Here is a 17,500-nt window from a genome sequence, read left to right as displayed (position 1 = left end):
ACTAGGAGCTTATGGGCACACCTCAATTCCTCAAAATCGGGTTCTTCCTGCAGCACTTTTTCGACAGGTTCTTCGTTGGTATGTTCTACTACCTCGAACTCATCGCTCCCGACGTTGCTAGCGCTCTCGTCTTCGCTCACATCCGCTACAGCGATTACCGCAACCTTACCGCAGTCAGAGTTCTTCTTTTTTCCTTTCTTTCCATTCTTTTTTGATTTGGACTTCATTCTGCTACGATCTGCAATCACGATATTCTTAATTCACGTGTTTTAGTATTCTCCCTGATAAGCTGGATCGTATCGCAATCCCGACCACACGTCCGTTCGTATCCGTTTTCGTTTTTGGCGCGAGCTTTTGTTTTGAAATTTAAGGCCTGGAAACACACACATATATTGCGTTACTAGCGTTACATGCGTTACTTGTGGCAGACTGTTGAATTTCTTTCTTTCTCAGTATGACGATGAGCTCACAACGTCATTCTATAGTGAGCAATTTTCTCATGGCCCGGTGGGCGGTTGTTGTTATGCGAGTATATTATGAAACTCCTGTAGAAACTCCGTGGTGCTCCTGGAAATGTGGATTTTAGGATCCTGCCGATCGTGGCGGGTGCTTCCGGCACTGCAGCGGCACTTTGGAAGCCAGGCCAAGATCAGCAAGGACACGGTTGACCTGTACCGGCAGCAGTACCTGCGTGATTCGTGGACAAATCTTACACCGAAAGTGTTGTCTCATCTCGATCGAAACTTGCATCGCCAGCAACACCATCCTTTGTCGATCGTGCGGGAGAAAATCGTGAAATACTTCTACGGAGCCTACCTGAGTCCGCGCGGGAACCCGCTGTTCAGCGTGTACGATAACCTCAGCCCGGTGGTGTCGGTAGAGCAGAACTTCGACCATCTCCTGATCCCGCAGGATCATCCAAGCCGAGCTAAAAGCGACTGTTACTACGTGAACAAGGATTACCTGCTGCGAGCACACACGACCGCACATCAAGTAGAGCTGATACAGGCCGGACTCGACAATTTCCTCGTCGTCGGCGATGTGTACCGACGGGATGAAATCGACGCAACACACTACCCGGTGTTCCACCAGCTGGACGCCGTGCGTATCGTGCACCAGGACAAACTGTTCGAGCGCAATCCTGAGTTGAAAATACTGGAAACGCACTACAAGACGCACCTTAGCAACGGTAGCCCCGCAACGGACTCGACCAGCCCGCTGGCAGATTGCATCGATCAGCACAAACAGCCCTGCCACACGCTGGAGGCTGTAAAGCTGGCGGAACACGAGATGAAGAAGCTACTGGTGGGGTTGGTACAGAAACTGTTTGGCGAAAACATCCAGTACCGTTGGGTGGACGCTTACTTCCCTTTCACCCAGCCTTCGTGGGAGCTAGAGATCTTCTTCAACGACAACTGGCTCGAAATTCTGGGCTGCGGCATCACACGCAACGAGATTCTCGAACGGGCCGGGGTACAGAACTCGATCGCCTTCGCATTCGGGTTGGGTTTGGAACGGTTGGCCATGATACTGTACGACATACCGGACATACGACTGTTCTGGAGCACCGATAGCGGGTTCTTGAATCAATTCCGTGACGATCGTGTGACCAAGTACAAACCGATATCGTCGTACCCGCAGTGTAGCAACGATTTATCGTTCTGGCTTCCGGCCGGCCTATCGGTGGAGCAATTCTCTCTGAACGACTTTTACGATATCGTGCGTAACGTTGGAGGTGATATCATCGAACAGGTGAGTGCAGCTGCAAGGGAGGGAAGTTGGGGCGTATAATAAAATTGATCACTTTTTCCCTTTCTCTCCAGGTGACGTTAATAGACCGATTTACGCACCCGAAAACGGGGAAAAGCAGTTTATGCTTTCGCATAGTGTATCGGCACATGGAGCGCACCTTAACGCAGGCGGAGGTGAACGTGGTTCACGCGAAAATTGGCGCAGAGTTAGTAGAAGCTTACAATGTTGTTATACGATAGTTGAACAAGACAATAGGCATAAACACCCATCTACTACTACACCTAGTGGCACCTCGTAGCGGATGAAAATATTGAGAAAATAAGTAATTTTTCAAAAATACCGATCCTAGTTCGTGAGTTGTGAGTGATGAGCGCGTTTCACTCAGTCTTCTCATCGTAGTTGACGTGTGTGAGTCGTGAGATGAGACCCAGTTGACCTGCTTTTAGTAAACGCCGCGACAAGAAGAAACACCGCTGGCGCCAGCGTTAATTTCCTTTTAACCGTCCGCCGTGAGCATCGTGCGAGAGCTGCTGCTGATGTGGGTACAGCTGTGAAAGGCCGGCGAATCAATTTCCCCCACCCCAGTACAACGCAGCATCTACGGGTACCATTTGTGATTCGGCTTTTTTATTGATACCGTCGGCGCGACGTCATTTAGGTCATCCCGGCCGTGTACGGTAAATAGCGAATCAATCGTTTTGTATTATTTCTTAAAACCACATCAGGAGGCTGCTCACCGGATTCCCAGAAACAACTGCGATCGGCAAGGCTACTACCACCAATCGAACATCGACCGATCAGCGAACGTTTGTGCCTGAACTGTGAAATGTCGGAAAAAAAGCGACCAGTATATGTACAGTACCTGCTCGGTGGTCTTTCTGGGTGAGTAATCAACCGTGCGTAAGCTAAGCTGGCTTAAAGATCTCGCTGGCTCGTTAAGTAAGCGTTCTCTTTTAGAAAGTCCTAGTCGTAGGTCATTCGGGGGGAGATCCAGGTTAAAGGTATTCCCGGTGGGGCAGAGCGTGCGTCAATGAACGTACGCACATGGGTGATGGCGGGAGTATTATTGTCCTGAGGATGATGCTGTTGGCGCTATTTTCCGCCCAGATGTGAACGGAAGACGTTCCCCGTCGCTGCTGACGCAGGTTAAATATAACCGGCGTGGTATGGCCTACTGCCACTGCCACTGCCACTGCTGGCAAGTGATTGAGAAGACGACGACATTGCGACACGCCGCTGCTGTGCGGATTCACAGTGGGTGCGAGGGTGCGCTGTATGATCACCTGGCCGCCCCCACGGACTCACGCAAACCGTGAAGGGCTAAATGTAGGGCTCAAGGTCACATCATGATCGCGCAATCAGCTGATCACGAGCATCCGTGCGATTTACAGCATAAAATATGCTGATGCAAAAAGTGGATTGCTAGCATAAAATACACAGGTGCCCCAAATGTGTTCAAAGGTTACGCGTATCTTATCAATGATTGTAATCTTAAACCGCAAGCTGTGCATGGTTTATAAACCGTGCAGTATTGTACACACTGCAGCAACCGGTGTGTTTTGGGTTGCGATTTTTTTAATAAGAGAAGGCCTCAATTGTGACCCATTCATGTGCCCTATTTCTGAAGCGCTAGGCCTGCCTTGTTGCCACGCAGCATAAGAAAAGATCTTGCGTAATCGACATGTGTGAATCAGGCATCACATCACGCAGTAGGAGTATCGATTGTGCTTGGCAACCACGAAGCATGGAATGATTAACAATGCACCGTGTGCCGCCTTGATGCCGTTCTCGCATGTCGAAGTAAATATTCTCGTTAGCACCACTGCTCTAGATCAACAGCTCCCAAAAGAAAAACAGCAGAACGAGGGAGAGAGCATATATGTCCTGATTATATAAAAAATGGACTAATATTCCGTGTCCGTTATCGCTTATCTCTGCAGCATTGGAGCAACATGCGTCGTACAGCCGCTGGATTTGGTGAAAACCCGCATGCAAATCTCTGGCATGGGTGGTGCGGCCAAGGAATACAACAACACGTTCGATGCGATCGGTAAGATCATCCGCCGCGAGGGTCTATTTGCAATGTACAAGGGACTGAGCGCCGCAATTATGCGACAGGCCACCTACACAACGACCCGACTCGGTGTGTACACCTCACTCAACGATACCTACAAACAGTGAGTCACCGAAATCCTTACCAAATGTGCCCCATTCTCCAGTAGTAGAAGTAACCTGAATCGTCCTGGTGTTTGGGGTTTTTGTTTGCAGAAAAACCAACAAAACGCCCAACTTACTGATTTTGATGGGCATGGGCATGACGGCGGGTGCCGTCGGATCGTTTGTCGGCAATCCTAGCGAACTGATTCTGATTCGAATGACGGCCGACGGCCGACTACCGGTGGCAGAGCGACGTAACTATACCGGTTTCTTTAACGCCCTATTCCGCATTGCCAGGGAGGAAGGTAAAATGGGGAAAAACAGAAAGGATCTTTTCAGTGCGGTAGCTTGTTAATGTGAGGAATCTTCGGTTTCACCTAGGTATCCTATCGCTTTGGCGTGGATGTGTGCCAACGATGGGCCGTGCAATGGTGGTGAACGCTGCTCAGCTTGCTTCGTACTCCCAGGCCAAGGCTTACTTGGTGAGCTCGCAGCTCCTGCAGGAGGGCATTGGTTTGCACTTCACTGCCAGTATGATTTCGGGACTTATCACTACGGCCGCTTCCCTTCCAGTGGATATCGCCAAAACGAGGTAAGGCGCGACCACTGCTCTTGCAATAATCCCTTCCGTTCATTACATATAATAATAATTGATTGTTCGATTTACTTTACTTAAATTCGTAGAATCCAAAACATGAAGGTTGGCCCCGGTGAACAGCCTCCATACAAGAGCACTATAGATGTGATCGTTAAGGTAACCCGGCACGAAGGCATTTTCGCACTTTGGAAAGGCTTCACTGCCTACTACGGTCGCCTGGGACCACACACGGTGCTAACGTTCATCCTGCTGGAACAGATGAACGGGCTCTACAATAAGCATATCATGGGCGTAGAGGGTTCCAAGTCCGGCCTCTAATCTACCCCAGTGGGCTGTGCTCGGGATGGTGCGATACGCGCACAGCAACCAACCACACGCAGCAACCAACGCTGTGCAGCATTTCGTTCGGTGGCAATTGTAACTGTATTTTGTACCCTTGTTGCTTGTAGCTTCCATCCGGTCCGGCTAATCCGGCTCATAGTTAGGGCTTGCTTGTTGTATTCCTATTTGTTGTTTCCCTTTCATTTTCACTTCCCCAATGGTCCAAGGCCAAACACCTCTAAAACAATGTTACAATGTTGTTTGTGTGGCACAAATATTAGCTAGATTTTTGCCGATGCTGCCGCTATTGCTTAAGACCTACTACCCTCTGGTGGGTCGTAAAATTCACGGTCCCGTCGTACACTTTCTGGCAGTTGGCCAAAAATGAGGCGACGACAGCATCGGAGCGCCATGCCTCACGCGGCGGCTCGTGCGGATGTTGGCAACGAGCCAACAGTCCCAGCACTTGATCTTGCGTAGATGCATCAGGAATTTGATCTTGTGTAAAAGCAAATAACTGCATAGGGAGGTCATGGTGAGATACAGAGGGAGAGAGAGAGAGAGGGAGAGTTTGTAACGATTGTGACAATATGCGGGATAGTTTTTATTTTCTTTTAAGAAATAAAACCACCAACCATCGTGCGCCCGCATAGGGTTCCGTTGTCCTGTTTTCAGGAACCAACAGTAGTTACTAGGAATCCGACCTTGTCGTTGTACACATTCATATAAATATACAGATATATATTTATACATTTTCCGATAGAATTTTACAAATCATTATTAGGTCCAAACGAACACACATGCGACCGACCAGTTCAACTTAGTGCAAGCCGCGGTGGTGCGTTTTGAATTTCACAATCGCGTAGGAAACCTTCGAACAGCTTCACCACATTATCTATGCCCTCGAGGTAGTTATGGTCGATCGTGGGCCGTTCGTTGGTGGACTGTGCCGGGAATGTGTGCGCAAAGTCGATCATTCGCGCTTTGGCCCAGATTTTCTCCTCATACGAGCCAACAAGGTTGTCCAACATGAAGGTATAGTTTTGCTTCATTACCTTAATATCCTACGGAACCAAAATAGTGATGAGATAGGAAAGGTAGTATTAATCAATCAGGGGAGCGACAATCAACAAGAACACATCCGTAACATGCCTCATCGTAGTTGTGATTGGTGGAATGACTTCGTTGGATCTTGAAGTAGTGCTGCAGGGGTTCCACATCACCCAGCTCGTTCACGGACGTCGTACTGAAGGTAGGGGTTGTGGCAGGTGTGCCGGTGCTACCACTACGTTGCAGGACTGGTGGCGATGCGGCAGGCGTGCATGTCGCGACGGGACTTCTTGGCGATCGTTTGGTGGTATGCTGGAGTACCGGTTTCAAGCGTCGTGCATCATAAACCAGCAGCACGGAACTAGCGTAAAGGCGATAAGATGTTTGCGATCGTGCCCACTTCTGTATGTTCCACAAATCGGTAAGAAACAGGATTAACTGCTGCCGACACAAGCCTTGATCAGCATTTAAAAACTTGCGCAATGCATCCTTCACAGTAAGTGCATTTAGCTTTTTCCCGTACTCCTTACCGTAGCGAAGCAGCCGACCGCTCTGCTGCAGCGAATGTACCTGAAATCCCGGTATGCAAAAGCCGTACGCTTCACGGCTCTCGACGTACTTGGATGTCTCGTAGTTACGCTTTTCCTCCGTCGCCATGGGATCCCACGAGCGACGGCCAATCTTGATGTCCATAATGCACGGTTCCAGCATGCCCTGAGTTAGGTCTTCGAGCTTCAGAAACTCCAACAGCTCTCCATTAACCGGTAGTTGCAGATGACCTCGAAACTGCGGTGTCACCTGACGTAATAGTACCAACTCCTTCTGCTTAGCATCAGCGGTTTCGATCTGTTGGTAAAACTTAAGCTCCCGTGCACCTGCCAGCAGTTTAGCGGCCAGTTTCAGCACCGAACCATCATCGATACACTTAAGGAGGCCTGCGGCGGCAAAAACAAACACTTGAGAGATGACGGACGGCGCATCAATACTCGTTGGACCAGAGCCTGCACTTACCTAGTGATCCGGTACCTTTGTGAAAAGCATGGCCCGCGACTTGGCTATGCAGCGGCACGTACCCATCCGGAAGCGAAGGAGATTCCTCGGGATTCTGCAGTCCATATCCGAGAGGGGATTTCTTGTTGCTGCTGCTAGTAGCCGTGGAGAGCCCGCTACTAATGTTCAGTGTTTGGGGACGTCCGGAAGGACTAATTTTCCTCTTCTGGTAGGGCGGAAGCTTAAGCTGGCTCATGGCTGCGTTCGATACTGAAAGCAACGCAACAGTCTGCTACCGTTCGATCCGGGCCCCAGTTCGGTGTTTCGACGAATGGAAATGTTCACTGGTTATCAATGACCGGGGCAGCAGAAGATCTAAATCCCTCCATGACCACGTGCGCTGGGTGCACAAAAACACAAGACATCCGTCCCGATAACAGATATAATTCCGATAAAAATTTGATTTGTGAGATAGAGGAGTAGCTTTACGCTGTATGGATCAGTAGGCACACCCTTTTGTGTGGTGGCTCCCTCCTTGATGCTGATAATGATAGTGTCCCCTGCCAAAGTTCTGTTTCTGTTATGTATGCAATTTATTCATATAAACTTATCGTAGGTTTATTCCCTTAAGCTCAGAGACCGCTCCTGTTTGAGTGGAAAAGAGCTACCTCCCGTGTGCTAATTTTGGTAATAAGCCCCCGGCACTGCAGCTGCCGCTAGTCCTCTTCTTAAACACTAACATGAACATCTAATGTACTGATGGCAATTATTTTTCCTTCATAAATTTGGTATCATTTTTGAAAACTGTTTACGTATTGGAATCTTTTGGGCGCCTTAGTACGGCGCGTCCAGTAAGTAGCTTTGCCACCTAAAAAAAGCGTTAAATACATCCAAACTGTACGCACTATACCGTATCGATTTCAAGGAATTGGTTCAGTATGGCCACTAGACTATCTACTCCCTGTATGTAGTTATCGTCTCGCGTAGTTCCCGCGTCATCCGTCTCCTTCGTAAACGCGTGAGCGAAATCGATCATTTTGGCCGCGGCCCATGGCCGCTTGCTGGCCGTTTCAGCCGGTAAACTACCATCCTCATGATGATCGTTTCTGATCAGACTTTTGTTCTGCTTCGTAGAAGTCACCGTCTTCAAGTGTGCTGCATCGTACAGCAGCAGCACGGAACTGGAGTACAGCCGAAACGTTGTTTGACAATGGGACCAGCCCTGTATTTGTCGCACATCATGCAACAACGAATGGACCAACTCCTGGTTCACTCGTCCATCGGGAGTTACATTTAGAAATAGCTGGAATGCTGCAATAGATCATCGGAGAACAGGATAGTGGTACGTTCGGTGCGTTTGCTGATTGTGAAACACTCACCATCACGTATGTTGGATTCGGTCAACTGTTTACCATAGTCCTTGCCGTGTCTTACTAATCGATCTTTGCGTTCATCGCAATCGTGCACCGAGTACACCTGGAAGCCTGGAATGCAAAGGCTAAACGTCTGCCGACATGCCTTGTATTTACTTTCTTCCGCCTTGCGCTTCTCGGGCGTCGCCAATGGGTCCCACGTACGGCGTCCGATCTTAACGTCCATTATGCAGGGCTGCTCATAGCCTTCCGTCAGATCCTCTAGCTGGATAAATTCCATCTCCTTACCACCGATCGGAAGCTTCGGGTGTCCATAGTAACGTGGCACGAGGCTACTCAGTTGGTGTAGGCTACCGGTAGTGATCGGTTCTATGCTGTGTTCAGTTGAAAGCACTGCTTGCAGTGGTTTCAGCTGCTCGTAGAAGGCAATCTCACGGATACCACAGTGAAGCTTTCCCGTTGGCTTGAGGACGGTTCCATCGTTGGAGGATTTCAGCAAGCCGATGCATCCTTGGGCAGCCGTGTGACCAGCTACTTGCGTTTCACACAGTGTCACACCGTTCGGAAGCTCGTCCAGTCCGTTCCGTGCCATGGTCGAGTGGGATGCAGTGGCAAAAAATCTGTAAAATATTCGCGATGTAATTAGACCGGAGAATAGCTAACAGCTTCACTTGCAAACAATAAATTCGAATTGCATGTCTACTTTCTTTCAGAGATTCAAAAGCTGGTGTGTATATGGAAGAATTCCCGGTGATTGGTGCCGATAAATGTTTATTTGTAATTATAAAAACCCTCACCCGATTTCAGACCTAATTTATTCTGCTTCACCATATCGGCAAGCAGTTTACTATTGGGGACCTTGGTCGGATCGGTCAAGCGTCTTTCGTTTTGTATGTTTTGCACCGTATCGAGCCCAACGATATCCATCAACTCGAACGGGCCCATCGGATGGCCGAGACCTAGCTTCATGGCAATGTCGATATCATGTGCCGTGGCATCACCACGCTCTACCATGGCCAGCGCTTCGGTCACTACCGGAAACAGCAATCGATTGACGACGAATCCAGGAGTGTCCTTGCAGGTGATACACGTTTTACGAACGCTTTTCCCGAACGCCAGCAGTGTTTCGTGCGTACGGTCCGAGGTACGATCGGTACGGATCACTTCCGCCAGCTTCATCAGCGGCACGGGGTTGAAGAAATGCAGCCCACCAACCCGATCCTGGCGCTTGGTTTTCGCACCAATGTCACCAATCGACAGTGATGAGGTGTTACTCGCTAAAATGGTGTGTGGCGGAGCAACCTGTGAAAGAAGGAAGTAGAAGCGGCCTTCGATACATTTTCTATCCTTCACGAATTCACCCTTTCGCCTACAATGCGCTAACCTGATCAACGATCGAGAATAGGTTCTGCTTTGCGTCCAGTTTCTCTACGATTGCTTCGATTACAAGATCCGTCGAGGAGACAGTCTGTTTCAAGTCGGTGCTAAAGCTCAATCTTGCTTTTGCCTCAGCAAAGAATGTTTGAGCTGCCTCAGCATCCCCCTTGGTAACGTGCATTGCAGTGCGTTTCAGGTTTTTCTCCAGATCACGCTGTGCGCTAGCCAAGACGTCGTCGTTCACATCGACCACAGTCACCCGGTATCCATTGGCAGCCGTTACCTAGGGCGACGATAATGAGATGACACCTGCCGGTAAACGCAAGGAACCAAGGGGGGCCGACCGGAGAACCCAACCTTACCAATGCAATGCCCGATCCCATCACTCCACCGCCAACAACCGTAACATGTTTGATTGGAACTGTGCTGGTTGCCATTTTATGCCACGATTCGTGCGCCCACTTTTGTAATAACTTTCAACGAAGCACCAAGGTATTCAACCTACTAGGAGTTCACAATGAATCTGCACTCGTTGGCTCTTGGCAGATGTGGCTCTACGGCCCCAACTTGATTTGGCTTATCTGATAATAAGAAAACGACACGAAAAAGAATATTGCTTCAATGTGTGTGCATGTGTGTGCGTGGGCAACGGAGTGGAGTATAAAGTCCGATCAACAATGACAATCACTTTCCACAAGCGCTAGGCTATATTAAATGCTTTTATTTCTCGATTGTAAACCTCGCTGCATGAAGCATACATTGGTTGAGTTCTCACTTTTTGTACGAATAGAACCCTTCACCATTTTTGACGCCAAGCTTGCCTTCGTTGACCAACTTTTCGAGAGTTTTGATCGGCTGGAAGAGCGGATTTCCGGGATACTTGGCATGCCAACCCTGCAGGATGTTGTTGGTTGTGTCAAGTCCAACGTAATCGATCAGTTCGATCGGTCCCATCGGATAGCCTGCGCCGAGCTTCATCGCCGTATCGATGTCACGGGCGGACGCATCTCCCCGCTCGAGCAATCGTATAGCTTCGGCCATGTACGGGACGAGCAGTCGGTTCACGACGAAACCGGGCGTATCCTTGCAGGTAATACAGCTCTTTCCCAAGCGTTCCCCGAAGCCAACCAACGCCTTGAACGTCTCGTCTGAGGTCTGATCGGTCCGGATGATCTCCAGCAGCTTCATCACCGGTACCGGGTTGAAAAAGTGAAGCCCACCGAACCGATCCTGTCGCTTCGTTACCGAACCGATCTCGCCGATCGATAGGGAGGAGGTATTGCTGGCGAAGATGGTGTGGGCTGGCGCCGCAGCGTCCAGTTTGCTGAACAGCTGATGCTTTACCTCCATCCGCTCGACGATCGCTTCGACGACAAGGTCCGCCTGTGCGACGGCAGATTCGGGTTTCGTTTCGCCCTGGATCTTTGCCAACGTTCCGTCGATGAACTGCTGTCCCTTGGTCGCATCATCTTTGAACTGTTTCTTAGCAACACGCTCTAAGCTTTTGCGAATACCGCCGATCGCTTTCTGGACCAGCGAATCGCTCATCTCTACCATCGTCACGTTGTGACCGGTGGCGGCCGCGACCTGAGAAACGGCAAACACCAGCATACGTTAGAAGCAAGGCATGGACCGGCGAAGCTTACTTTGGACTTTGGACCGTCCGCGTTTCAGCTCGGTAATTCCAACGGCAATTCTCTCACCTGCGCTATACCGGAACCCATAAGGCCTCCTCCGACCACGACGACATTGTTGATCTTCGCTGCAGTGGCCATATTTCGGGAGAAGGTACGCAGAACGGACATGGCCATTTTTGGGGGAACTACTTTACTACAGTGCACTTTCGATTCAATGAACAACTAACACAGGTACGGGGGGACGAGGCTGATGATAAGCTGCGCGAGAGATAAGTGGTTCAGCGGCTCCAAGAAGATGCTGCGCGCCCCGGCCCGGTGGTGATGGTCACCAATACTTCGCTACCTACACCGCACACGTAAAACGGGCGCCGCTTCCGAAACCGTAAACCGGGAACGGAAAATCCGGAATTTATCAACTAAAACTTGTGTGGTTCACAAGTCTGTGTTAATATACGCGATCCTAGCGCTTCAAATATTGTTTAGAAACCCCGTATTCGGCGCAAGGAATTGAGTTTTTGTTCGCCAAAGCGGGCCAAAGCGGGCCAAAGGAAGAAGAGGAAGGACAAGAACTCACCTGTTCAGCCGCAATTTGATCCACTGCAAGCCCTAGGCGATGTTAAAAATATCGCGAACCACATAACTCATTATCGTATCATTTAAATGACCACCGATAAACCGATTTCTCCATAAAACGGAGTAAAATTTAGCAAAAACCTTTATTTTTTCACCCCGAAGATGGAACATCAAACTGCGGCGGACCAAAAACCAAACAAACTCGCGAGTCCATCTCAAGCTCTCTTTTGCAAACGGCATTTAAGGAGTGATTTACATACATTTCTGCCAAAAACCAAGCCAAATATTGTAGCTAGGCTTCCAGACAAGCAAAATACTTTGACCAATTGTAGCCTGGGGAAGAAAATAATCGGAATTTTCCCGTTTTTAGTTGGAAAAGTTACATTTGAAGCGCGCTTGTAACGTACGGGGATCGATTTTGAATAGTTTCATCGATTACCGGAAGTGGATGTTTCTTCGATATACATTTTTTATCGCAAGCGGAGGTGATTTTGGTTTTAAAAATCGCCTTAAAATTGAAGAACCACTATCAGCAATCGAATTCCTTCCAGCCAGCTTTAAATGCAAGAAAAGAGCAATTTTCGCGTTTCGTCGATTTCGTGGTCTCCGAAAAACGATCAGCTGGCCTCCGAAAAACGATAAACGGGTTCGGAAAACGATCAGTTCGCTCGGGAAAACGATAAGCGGGTTCGGAAAACAATCGGCTGCCTCCGGGAAACGATAAGTTCCCCCTTTTTTCGCATCTGTGCCTCGTGGAAGGATTTCTGTGTAAAGAGGTGAGAAAAATTTCCGGTTTTCCTAAGTAAAATCCCTCCTTCGTACATAAAACTTAGTACTACTACTTACGATAAACTAAACTTAGTAAAATATCAAGTGGGCCCTTTGTGAGAACACAGGAAATCTTGACGTTCTTTCCGCTCTGAGACAACGCTGTTTCCCTAACCTCCAAAAAAGGTGTTCCAAGGAGGTGCGCAAGTTCTCTCAAATCACTCCAAAACGGATTACTAATAATTTAGTACTTAGTAATAATTTAGCATATCATTTTGGCATTTCCCTGCCACGTGTGAATCGTGAATCCTCTTTAACCTCACATGTGCTGTTTTTGTTTCGTTTTAGGTAGCCAAAATGGTAAGTTTTGCGGTTTCGCGCAACGGATAATCGGTGGAAATTCACCGCAAATCGGGTTGAAAAGTGATGCGTTACTGGCGGAAAGTGCGCGGTGATCTGTGGGAAAAGAATTTCCATCCAACCGGTATTGTTTCCCGGCATTAGGCTGCGTGTAACTAGTGCGTACACACATTCACGCACGGTGTTTGGTTGCTGGGAACAGTGAGCTCAGTGCATGCGTTTTCACATGGCGCTAATCATGGGGATGGAAATCCCGAAGCGTGCTAACTCGTTTTCTCTCTTTCGATTTTCCTTTCATCTAGACCAAGAAGAGGCGTAATGGAGGACGCTGCAAGCACAACCGCGGACATGTGAAGGCTGTTCGTTGCACGAACTGCGCCCGCTGCGTTCCGAAGGATAAGGCGATCAAGAAGTTTGTCATCCGTAACATCGTTGAAGCGGCCGCTGTTCGGGATATCTCCGATGCTTCGGTGTACACCTGTAAGTATCAGCCACGCGCACACACCGAGCAACAGTGATGCTACGGAAAGAGGAGAATTGCGTGAGGAAAACATACCATTCTTGGATCTTACGAGACATGAAATTCGAATATTTGCTATCTGATGTCTGTTTTCATTCGCGAGCTTCCACGCCTAGCTTTTGTGCATTTACCGGCCGTACTAACGCCCCACAATTGTCTCCCCCATTCTAGCGTACGTACTGCCGAAACTCTACGCCAAGCTCCACTACTGCGTGTCGTGCGCCATCCACTCGAAGGTTGTCCGTAACCGTTCTAAGGACGCTCGCCGCATCCGTACACCACCACAGCGATCCTTCCCGAAGGACATGAACCGACAGCAGAACGCCCAACGCAAGTAAGGCGATAATGCTGGTGCCCTTCATCTCCGGCTCGCATAACATCCCCTGAGACCCGGACCGTTCCCAGTGGGAACGAATCAAGATGGGTTTGCTTTGGTGTCGGTCTCTTCTTTTCTCCAAGTGCATCCCTCCAACCGCTGCACGTTTTCTAACCCTTTAAGAGAGAGATAGAGACAGAGAGAGAGAGAAACAAGGTGTGATGCAGGAGGAAATGAAGTATCAAGAGCAAACACAATAAAACCGAACTGAAGTAATTCCATCTATAAGAAACAGAGCAAAACTATGATCCCGGCACTAGGAAAGAAAGGAGAATCATAGATGGAGGGCCATCGAATCAATATTCAAAGCAGTGCAAAGTAGACTATCGGTTACTCTGTTCGGCGGTTTGTTTATGGACGGCGGCGGCAACTTTGGTTTTGCGAATTGTTTCGCATATCGGAACGGAATACGATTTTCGTGGGAAGTTTACTGTAAAATCAGGATTTATATTCAAAATTGTATGGGTCATGGTCGCCTGGGATCCGTTGGCTGCAGAGGCAGTTGTCGCTTCTGCTCGACTGCTCGGATCCTCCTTCCAGTCCAGTCGAGCAGTGTTGTTTTGGTTCACGGTTTTTTGAGGTTAGAAGATGTAAAAAATTGTAAAAATCCATGTAAAATTGCAAAATTCTGAACATTTTTAAACCATCTCCTGCGAGATAGACACAAAATCAAGTCGTTTGCAACTCCCGTAGTCGTTCGCGGTGGAAAAATAGGCTGCCTACAATCGCCCCTAGAGAGTTCCGAAATCTGCCAGTTGATAAAAGTTGCTTTTTTGTTCTCGAAACAGCTATCTTGTAAAACCTCCCAAGCAAAAGGCGAGTCTTTCTAGCCAACGGGCTCCCTCCGGTGTGACAGATGACGAGAAACGCGGAATCCTAGTGGAACGAATTAAACCTAGGGCACGGCTGCGAGCAAATCGTCTCGTTGCCGTCGGGAACGCACAAGAAATCAAAACAACCGCACACACCCCCAAAACAGCACCATGAGTCGCTGGGATCGTCGTGATGAAGATGGTGGTAATGATGGCAAGGGAGAGGGACACTTCCGCCGCGGGTTGTAACACACTTCTCGCACCCTTCCAGGGCACTATCAGCAGCACAGACAGCGACACGAGCACAGCAGTCGGCGGGCTCCGCTAAATCGATTACGGTCACGATCCCGCTCCTGTTCACCGGCTGATGACAGACGAGGAAGAGGCGGCGGAGAAGGAGCAAGGAGCAGTGGCTCACCCTCGGCACAGGAATACAAGTACGCTTCGCATCACGCAAACTCACGGTTCGATGTACGCCAGCACCAGCAGCACGAGGAAGAGCAGCGACGAAGGCAGGAAGCGCTGGAGAGTCGCGGACGCGGCAGTTCGAACGGTACCGGAACCGGTCCCGGCGGTGAGATCTTTTCCCCCTGTCTTGTGTATCCCCCTCCTTCTCCTCCTCTATGACCTTTCCGCTTCCCTGAGCAGCGTTGGTTAATCGTTCCGAGGACCACACACACACTCTCTCGTTTCAAGGCACGTCGGGTGGAAAACGAACAGCGCCATCGGGCCCCAAGATGGGTGGCGCTCGCGTCGGTGGTCCACCAAAGCCACCCGTCGGGGGCATTCAGATGAAACTGGCCGCACCGGCCAGCAAAGAGCCACCGAAGCTGATGAGGCCCATCGCGAACGCCTTTCGGCAGGCGGATGACAGTGATGAAAGCGAACCGGAAGAGATGCCGGCCGAGTGTCGGATGCGGATGCGTAACATTGGCCGCGAAACGCCCACCTCGTCCGGGCCTAACTCGTTCGGCAAAACCAAGCATGGGTTCTGTGATTCGAAGAAAATGTTCGAAAAGAAGCTCGGCAGCAGTCTCAGTGGTGGTTCCCGTTAGCCACGATGTGCAGGGTAATGCTTATTGTTTTTGAGTTTCCTATTCCGCCTATTTATATGCCGCATCCCCGGTCACGCGACCATCTAGCAACGGCAGGAGATGAGACGTTTCCCTTGTTAGTGAATGTGTTCAGTGTGCGACAGCGCTGACTGCAGCGCCTCGGCTGTGGACCAGAGACAGAGACCTTCAGCGCACTTTGACCAATGCGAGGAGTACGCCAGTTTTTCTTCTGCATTATTCGCGTTAATCTAGAACTGAATCTTTTATTACCCTGTAATTTAGCAATTGAAAATAAAGTTCGCTCCTGACTCTCTGCAAACTACGAGTGTATTTCTTTCTGGAGCGGGTCAGTAAACTTAAAACGATCCTCAAAATGCGAATCCCCAATCATCATGCAGCCAGTGGATGAAAATTACATGCTGTCTATGTTGAATTGTTTTATGTAAATTATCCCGCTTTTGAGATCCGGGAATAATCCGAACACGTTCCGAAATATTCGACAAATAAATCACACAAGGAGATGAATCGTAGTCAATTATACAGCACTATGATATCACATAGCAATCTGTGATCCTTGTCAGTAGCCTTGGCAGTTTTTCGGTAAGTCACTTGTGATTTATTCTCAAAACGATTCATTGGCACGAACAAATGTAACAATTTCAACAGCATTTTCCTCTTTTGCAAGATTGTCGTTTGCAAAACGACCGGACGTTGAAGTCTTTCGTACCTGTCTTTCTAGGCGACGAACCTTGTTGCAGGGCTGTAGACGTTACTGAAGCATTCAATCGAGGCACACTTTTTTTACAATTTTCTTTCGTTCGTTTTGAATCCGCTGAATAAACTTTTTAAATGGAAACTTTTTTTTGAAAAAATTAAATTTATTCAGAAAAATTAAAAAAATCAATTATTATCATCGGCATTATCAATTCATATTATTATTGTATGGGCTCTTCTCTTGTGTTTCAATATGCTGCTGCTGCTACTGCTGCTACTTCTGGTTTCTGCTGATGGTTGGTACTGTACTTACAGTCCATTACCTTACATTGCCTTGGCCTGGCTTGCTTGATGAGCTGTTTATAATCGTCTTTTGATACTTCTCAATCCCTTCACAATCCACACAGTGTTTCTGCTATTCCTGTTAACATGAGAGGTAGCCGGCCGGATATTCTACAATCTGTTTCACTGACATGAAGTCGTGTACCGCGAGAGGTTGTTTGTTAATCCGTCGTGACCTGTTCTCGTATCGGTTTTTGTTCGATTCAAACCCACTTAGGTGGTGGTTTGGCTAAACGGCGACAAAGCAACCCATAACACACTCTAGGAACCGGGTGAGAAGGATATCTCAGTCCAGTTGACGCAATGCCAACCTTGATGAAGAGGTATACTGCTGTTCTACCACTTCTCTTTGCTTTCCCTTTTTTGTTCTTTCCTGCCGAAAATAGTTTTCACTTTTCATATACCACCACCTGTTAACGTGTTTTCTTTTGCGTGTTGGCGAAAAATAAAGTGTTGTGTTTGTTTTTGCAAAATCAATGAAATACGGAAACTTTTTCCAATTTTATGTTATATCTTGCGAGTTCCATTTCTATGTCATGACCACATCCGCTTTGGACGATGGATTTCCAGTTTAGTTTTGGCTTCCTTTTTTCCTGAACCTACTATCGGGTACACGCGTGTGGGAAGGTGAGAAGATAATGCAGCAGGTTTTATAATTTTCTTTTCCCTTTTTTTGTTGATTCTGTTGTATCATTTTCATTGGTTCCACCATTTTAATTCTTTTT

The 17,500-nt window shown here is 48.5% G+C and overlaps 7 protein-coding genes across 19 annotated transcripts in view; 4 read left to right on the top strand and 3 right to left on the bottom strand.

Moving 5' to 3' along the window:
* Positions 1 to 529: 529 nt before the first annotated feature.
* On the top strand, positions 530 to 2,050 carry LOC125958208 (probable phenylalanine--tRNA ligase, mitochondrial). Its single transcript, XM_049691420.1, has 2 exons — positions 530 to 1,752; positions 1,824 to 2,050. Exons 1-2 carry the CDS (start codon positions 574 to 576, stop codon positions 1,989 to 1,991), a joined length of 1,347 nt encoding a protein of 448 aa, XP_049547377.1. The 5' UTR covers positions 530 to 573; the 3' UTR covers positions 1,992 to 2,050.
* Positions 2,051 to 2,191: 141 nt separating this feature from the next.
* Positions 2,192 to 5,515, top strand: LOC125958223 (mitochondrial 2-oxoglutarate/malate carrier protein-like). 2 transcript variants are annotated; one of them, XM_049691452.1, is made up of 6 exons: positions 2,192 to 2,356; positions 2,478 to 2,634; positions 3,693 to 3,929; positions 4,021 to 4,214; positions 4,291 to 4,501; positions 4,594 to 5,515. In XM_049691452.1, exons 2-6 carry the CDS (start codon positions 2,579 to 2,581, stop codon positions 4,823 to 4,825), a joined length of 930 nt encoding a protein of 309 aa, XP_049547409.1. In that variant the 5' UTR covers positions 2,192 to 2,356; positions 2,478 to 2,578; the 3' UTR covers positions 4,826 to 5,515. The 2 variants fall into 2 exon arrangements, with proteins under 2 accessions (XP_049547409.1, XP_049547408.1); XM_049691451.1 differs by having other exon boundaries at positions 2,192 to 2,634.
* A 128-nt stretch (positions 5,516 to 5,643) lies between these two features.
* On the bottom strand, positions 5,644 to 7,296 carry LOC125958231 (inositol polyphosphate multikinase-like). The gene is made up of 3 exons (XM_049691462.1): positions 6,890 to 7,296; positions 5,981 to 6,813; positions 5,644 to 5,892 (listed from the first exon to the last, which is right to left on the bottom strand). Exons 1-3 carry the CDS (start codon positions 7,122 to 7,124, stop codon positions 5,644 to 5,646), a joined length of 1,317 nt encoding a protein of 438 aa, XP_049547419.1. The 5' UTR covers positions 7,125 to 7,296.
* Positions 7,297 to 7,737: 441 nt separating this feature from the next.
* On the bottom strand, positions 7,738 to 12,013 carry LOC125958220 (hydroxyacyl-coenzyme A dehydrogenase, mitochondrial-like). 7 transcript variants are annotated; one of them, XM_049691449.1, is made up of 4 exons: positions 11,830 to 12,013; positions 9,981 to 10,199; positions 9,626 to 9,901; positions 8,996 to 9,543 (listed from the first exon to the last, which is right to left on the bottom strand). In XM_049691449.1, exons 2-4 carry the CDS (start codon positions 10,053 to 10,055, stop codon positions 9,013 to 9,015), a joined length of 882 nt encoding a protein of 293 aa, XP_049547406.1. In that variant the 5' UTR covers positions 10,056 to 10,199; positions 11,830 to 12,013; the 3' UTR covers positions 8,996 to 9,012. The 7 variants fall into 7 exon arrangements, with proteins under 7 accessions (XP_049547399.1, XP_049547406.1, XP_049547400.1 ...); XM_049691442.1 differs by lacking the exons at positions 8,996 to 9,543; positions 9,626 to 9,901; positions 9,981 to 10,199 and adding exons at positions 7,738 to 8,179; positions 8,248 to 8,861; XM_049691443.1 differs by lacking the exons at positions 8,996 to 9,543; positions 9,626 to 9,901; positions 9,981 to 10,199 and adding exons at positions 10,288 to 11,205; positions 11,322 to 11,677 and having other exon boundaries at positions 11,830 to 12,005.
* Positions 12,014 to 12,545: 532 nt separating this feature from the next.
* Positions 12,546 to 14,079, top strand: LOC125958230 (40S ribosomal protein S26). The gene is made up of 4 exons (XM_049691461.1): positions 12,546 to 12,604; positions 12,945 to 12,956; positions 13,259 to 13,436; positions 13,648 to 14,079. The coding sequence occupies exons 2-4, from the start codon at positions 12,954 to 12,956 to the stop codon at positions 13,812 to 13,814; spliced, it is 348 nt and encodes a 115-aa protein (XP_049547418.1). The 5' UTR covers positions 12,546 to 12,604; positions 12,945 to 12,953; the 3' UTR covers positions 13,815 to 14,079.
* A 288-nt stretch (positions 14,080 to 14,367) lies between these two features.
* On the top strand, positions 14,368 to 16,032 carry LOC125958225 (PEST proteolytic signal-containing nuclear protein-like). 3 transcript variants are annotated; one of them, XM_049691455.1, is made up of 4 exons: positions 14,368 to 14,432; positions 14,641 to 14,869; positions 14,936 to 15,238; positions 15,313 to 16,032. In XM_049691455.1, the coding sequence occupies exons 2-4, from the start codon at positions 14,836 to 14,838 to the stop codon at positions 15,717 to 15,719; spliced, it is 744 nt and encodes a 247-aa protein (XP_049547412.1). In that variant the 5' UTR covers positions 14,368 to 14,432; positions 14,641 to 14,835; the 3' UTR covers positions 15,720 to 16,032. The 3 variants fall into 3 exon arrangements, with proteins under 3 accessions (XP_049547412.1, XP_049547413.1, XP_049547411.1); XM_049691456.1 differs by lacking the exon at positions 14,368 to 14,432 and having other exon boundaries at positions 14,440 to 14,869; positions 15,361 to 16,032; XM_049691454.1 differs by lacking the exon at positions 14,368 to 14,432 and having other exon boundaries at positions 14,440 to 14,869.
* A 528-nt stretch (positions 16,033 to 16,560) lies between these two features.
* Positions 16,561 to 17,500, bottom strand: part of LOC125958198 (insulin-like growth factor 2 mRNA-binding protein 1) — a 39,962-nt gene continuing 39,022 nt past the window's right edge. For all 4 annotated transcript variants that reach the window (XM_049691381.1, XM_049691380.1, XM_049691379.1 and 1 more), the window contains one exon: positions 16,561 to 17,500. This exon is cut by the window's right edge and continues 14,107 nt beyond it. The gene's annotated coding sequence lies outside the window, so the exon portion shown is untranslated.

The sequence above is a fragment of the Anopheles darlingi genome, chromosome 3, assembly GCF_943734745.1.
Source record: "Anopheles darlingi chromosome 3, idAnoDarlMG_H_01, whole genome shotgun sequence".
Classification (NCBI taxonomy): domain Eukaryota; kingdom Metazoa; phylum Arthropoda; class Insecta; order Diptera; family Culicidae; genus Anopheles; species Anopheles darlingi.
The sequence above is the reverse complement of the archived record's forward strand: the minus strand, read 5'-3'. Positions and strand labels throughout refer to the sequence as shown.

Excerpts from the sequence above, each read along its gene's own strand:
- LOC125958208 (XM_049691420.1), top strand. The coding sequence starts at position 574 with ATGTGGATTTTAGGATCCTGCCGATCGTGGCGGGTGCTTCCGGCACTG. Across the intron at positions 1,753-1,823 it reads GAGGTGATATCATCGAACAG|GTGACGTTAATAGACCGATT; the intron begins GTGAGTGCAGCT and ends CTTTCTCTCCAG.
- LOC125958223 (XM_049691452.1), top strand. The coding sequence starts at position 2,579 with ATGTCGGAAAAAAAGCGACCAGTATATGTACAGTACCTGCTCGGTGGT. Across the intron at positions 3,930-4,020 it reads CTCAACGATACCTACAAACA|AAAAACCAACAAAACGCCCA; the intron begins GTGAGTCACCGA and ends TTTTGTTTGCAG. Across the intron at positions 4,502-4,593 it reads GTGGATATCGCCAAAACGAG|AATCCAAAACATGAAGGTTG; the intron begins GTAAGGCGCGAC and ends TTAAATTCGTAG.
- LOC125958231 (XM_049691462.1), bottom strand. The coding sequence starts at position 7,124 with ATGAGCCAGCTTAAGCTTCCGCCCTACCAGAAGAGGAAAATTAGTCCT. Across the intron at positions 6,814-6,889 it reads CAAAGGTACCGGATCACTAG|GCCTCCTTAAGTGTATCGAT; the intron begins GTAAGTGCAGGC and ends TTGCCGCCGCAG. Across the intron at positions 5,893-5,980 it reads CCAATCACAACTACGATGAG|GATATTAAGGTAATGAAGCA; the intron begins GCATGTTACGGA and ends TTGGTTCCGTAG.
- LOC125958220 (XM_049691442.1), bottom strand. The coding sequence starts at position 8,833 with ATGGCACGGAACGGACTGGACGAGCTTCCGAACGGTGTGACACTGTGT. Across the intron at positions 8,180-8,247 it reads CGAATCCAACATACGTGATG|CATTCCAGCTATTTCTAAAT; the intron begins GTGAGTGTTTCA and ends GATCTATTGCAG.
- LOC125958230 (XM_049691461.1), top strand. Across the intron at positions 13,437-13,647 it reads CGATGCTTCGGTGTACACCT|CGTACGTACTGCCGAAACTC; the intron begins GTAAGTATCAGC and ends CCCCCATTCTAG.
- LOC125958225 (XM_049691455.1), top strand. The coding sequence starts at position 14,836 with ATGAGTCGCTGGGATCGTCGTGATGAAGATGGTG. Across the intron at positions 14,870-14,935 it reads TCGTCGTGATGAAGATGGTG|GGCACTATCAGCAGCACAGA; the intron begins GTAATGATGGCA and ends GCACCCTTCCAG. Across the intron at positions 15,239-15,312 it reads TACCGGAACCGGTCCCGGCG|CGTTGGTTAATCGTTCCGAG; the intron begins GTGAGATCTTTT and ends TTCCCTGAGCAG.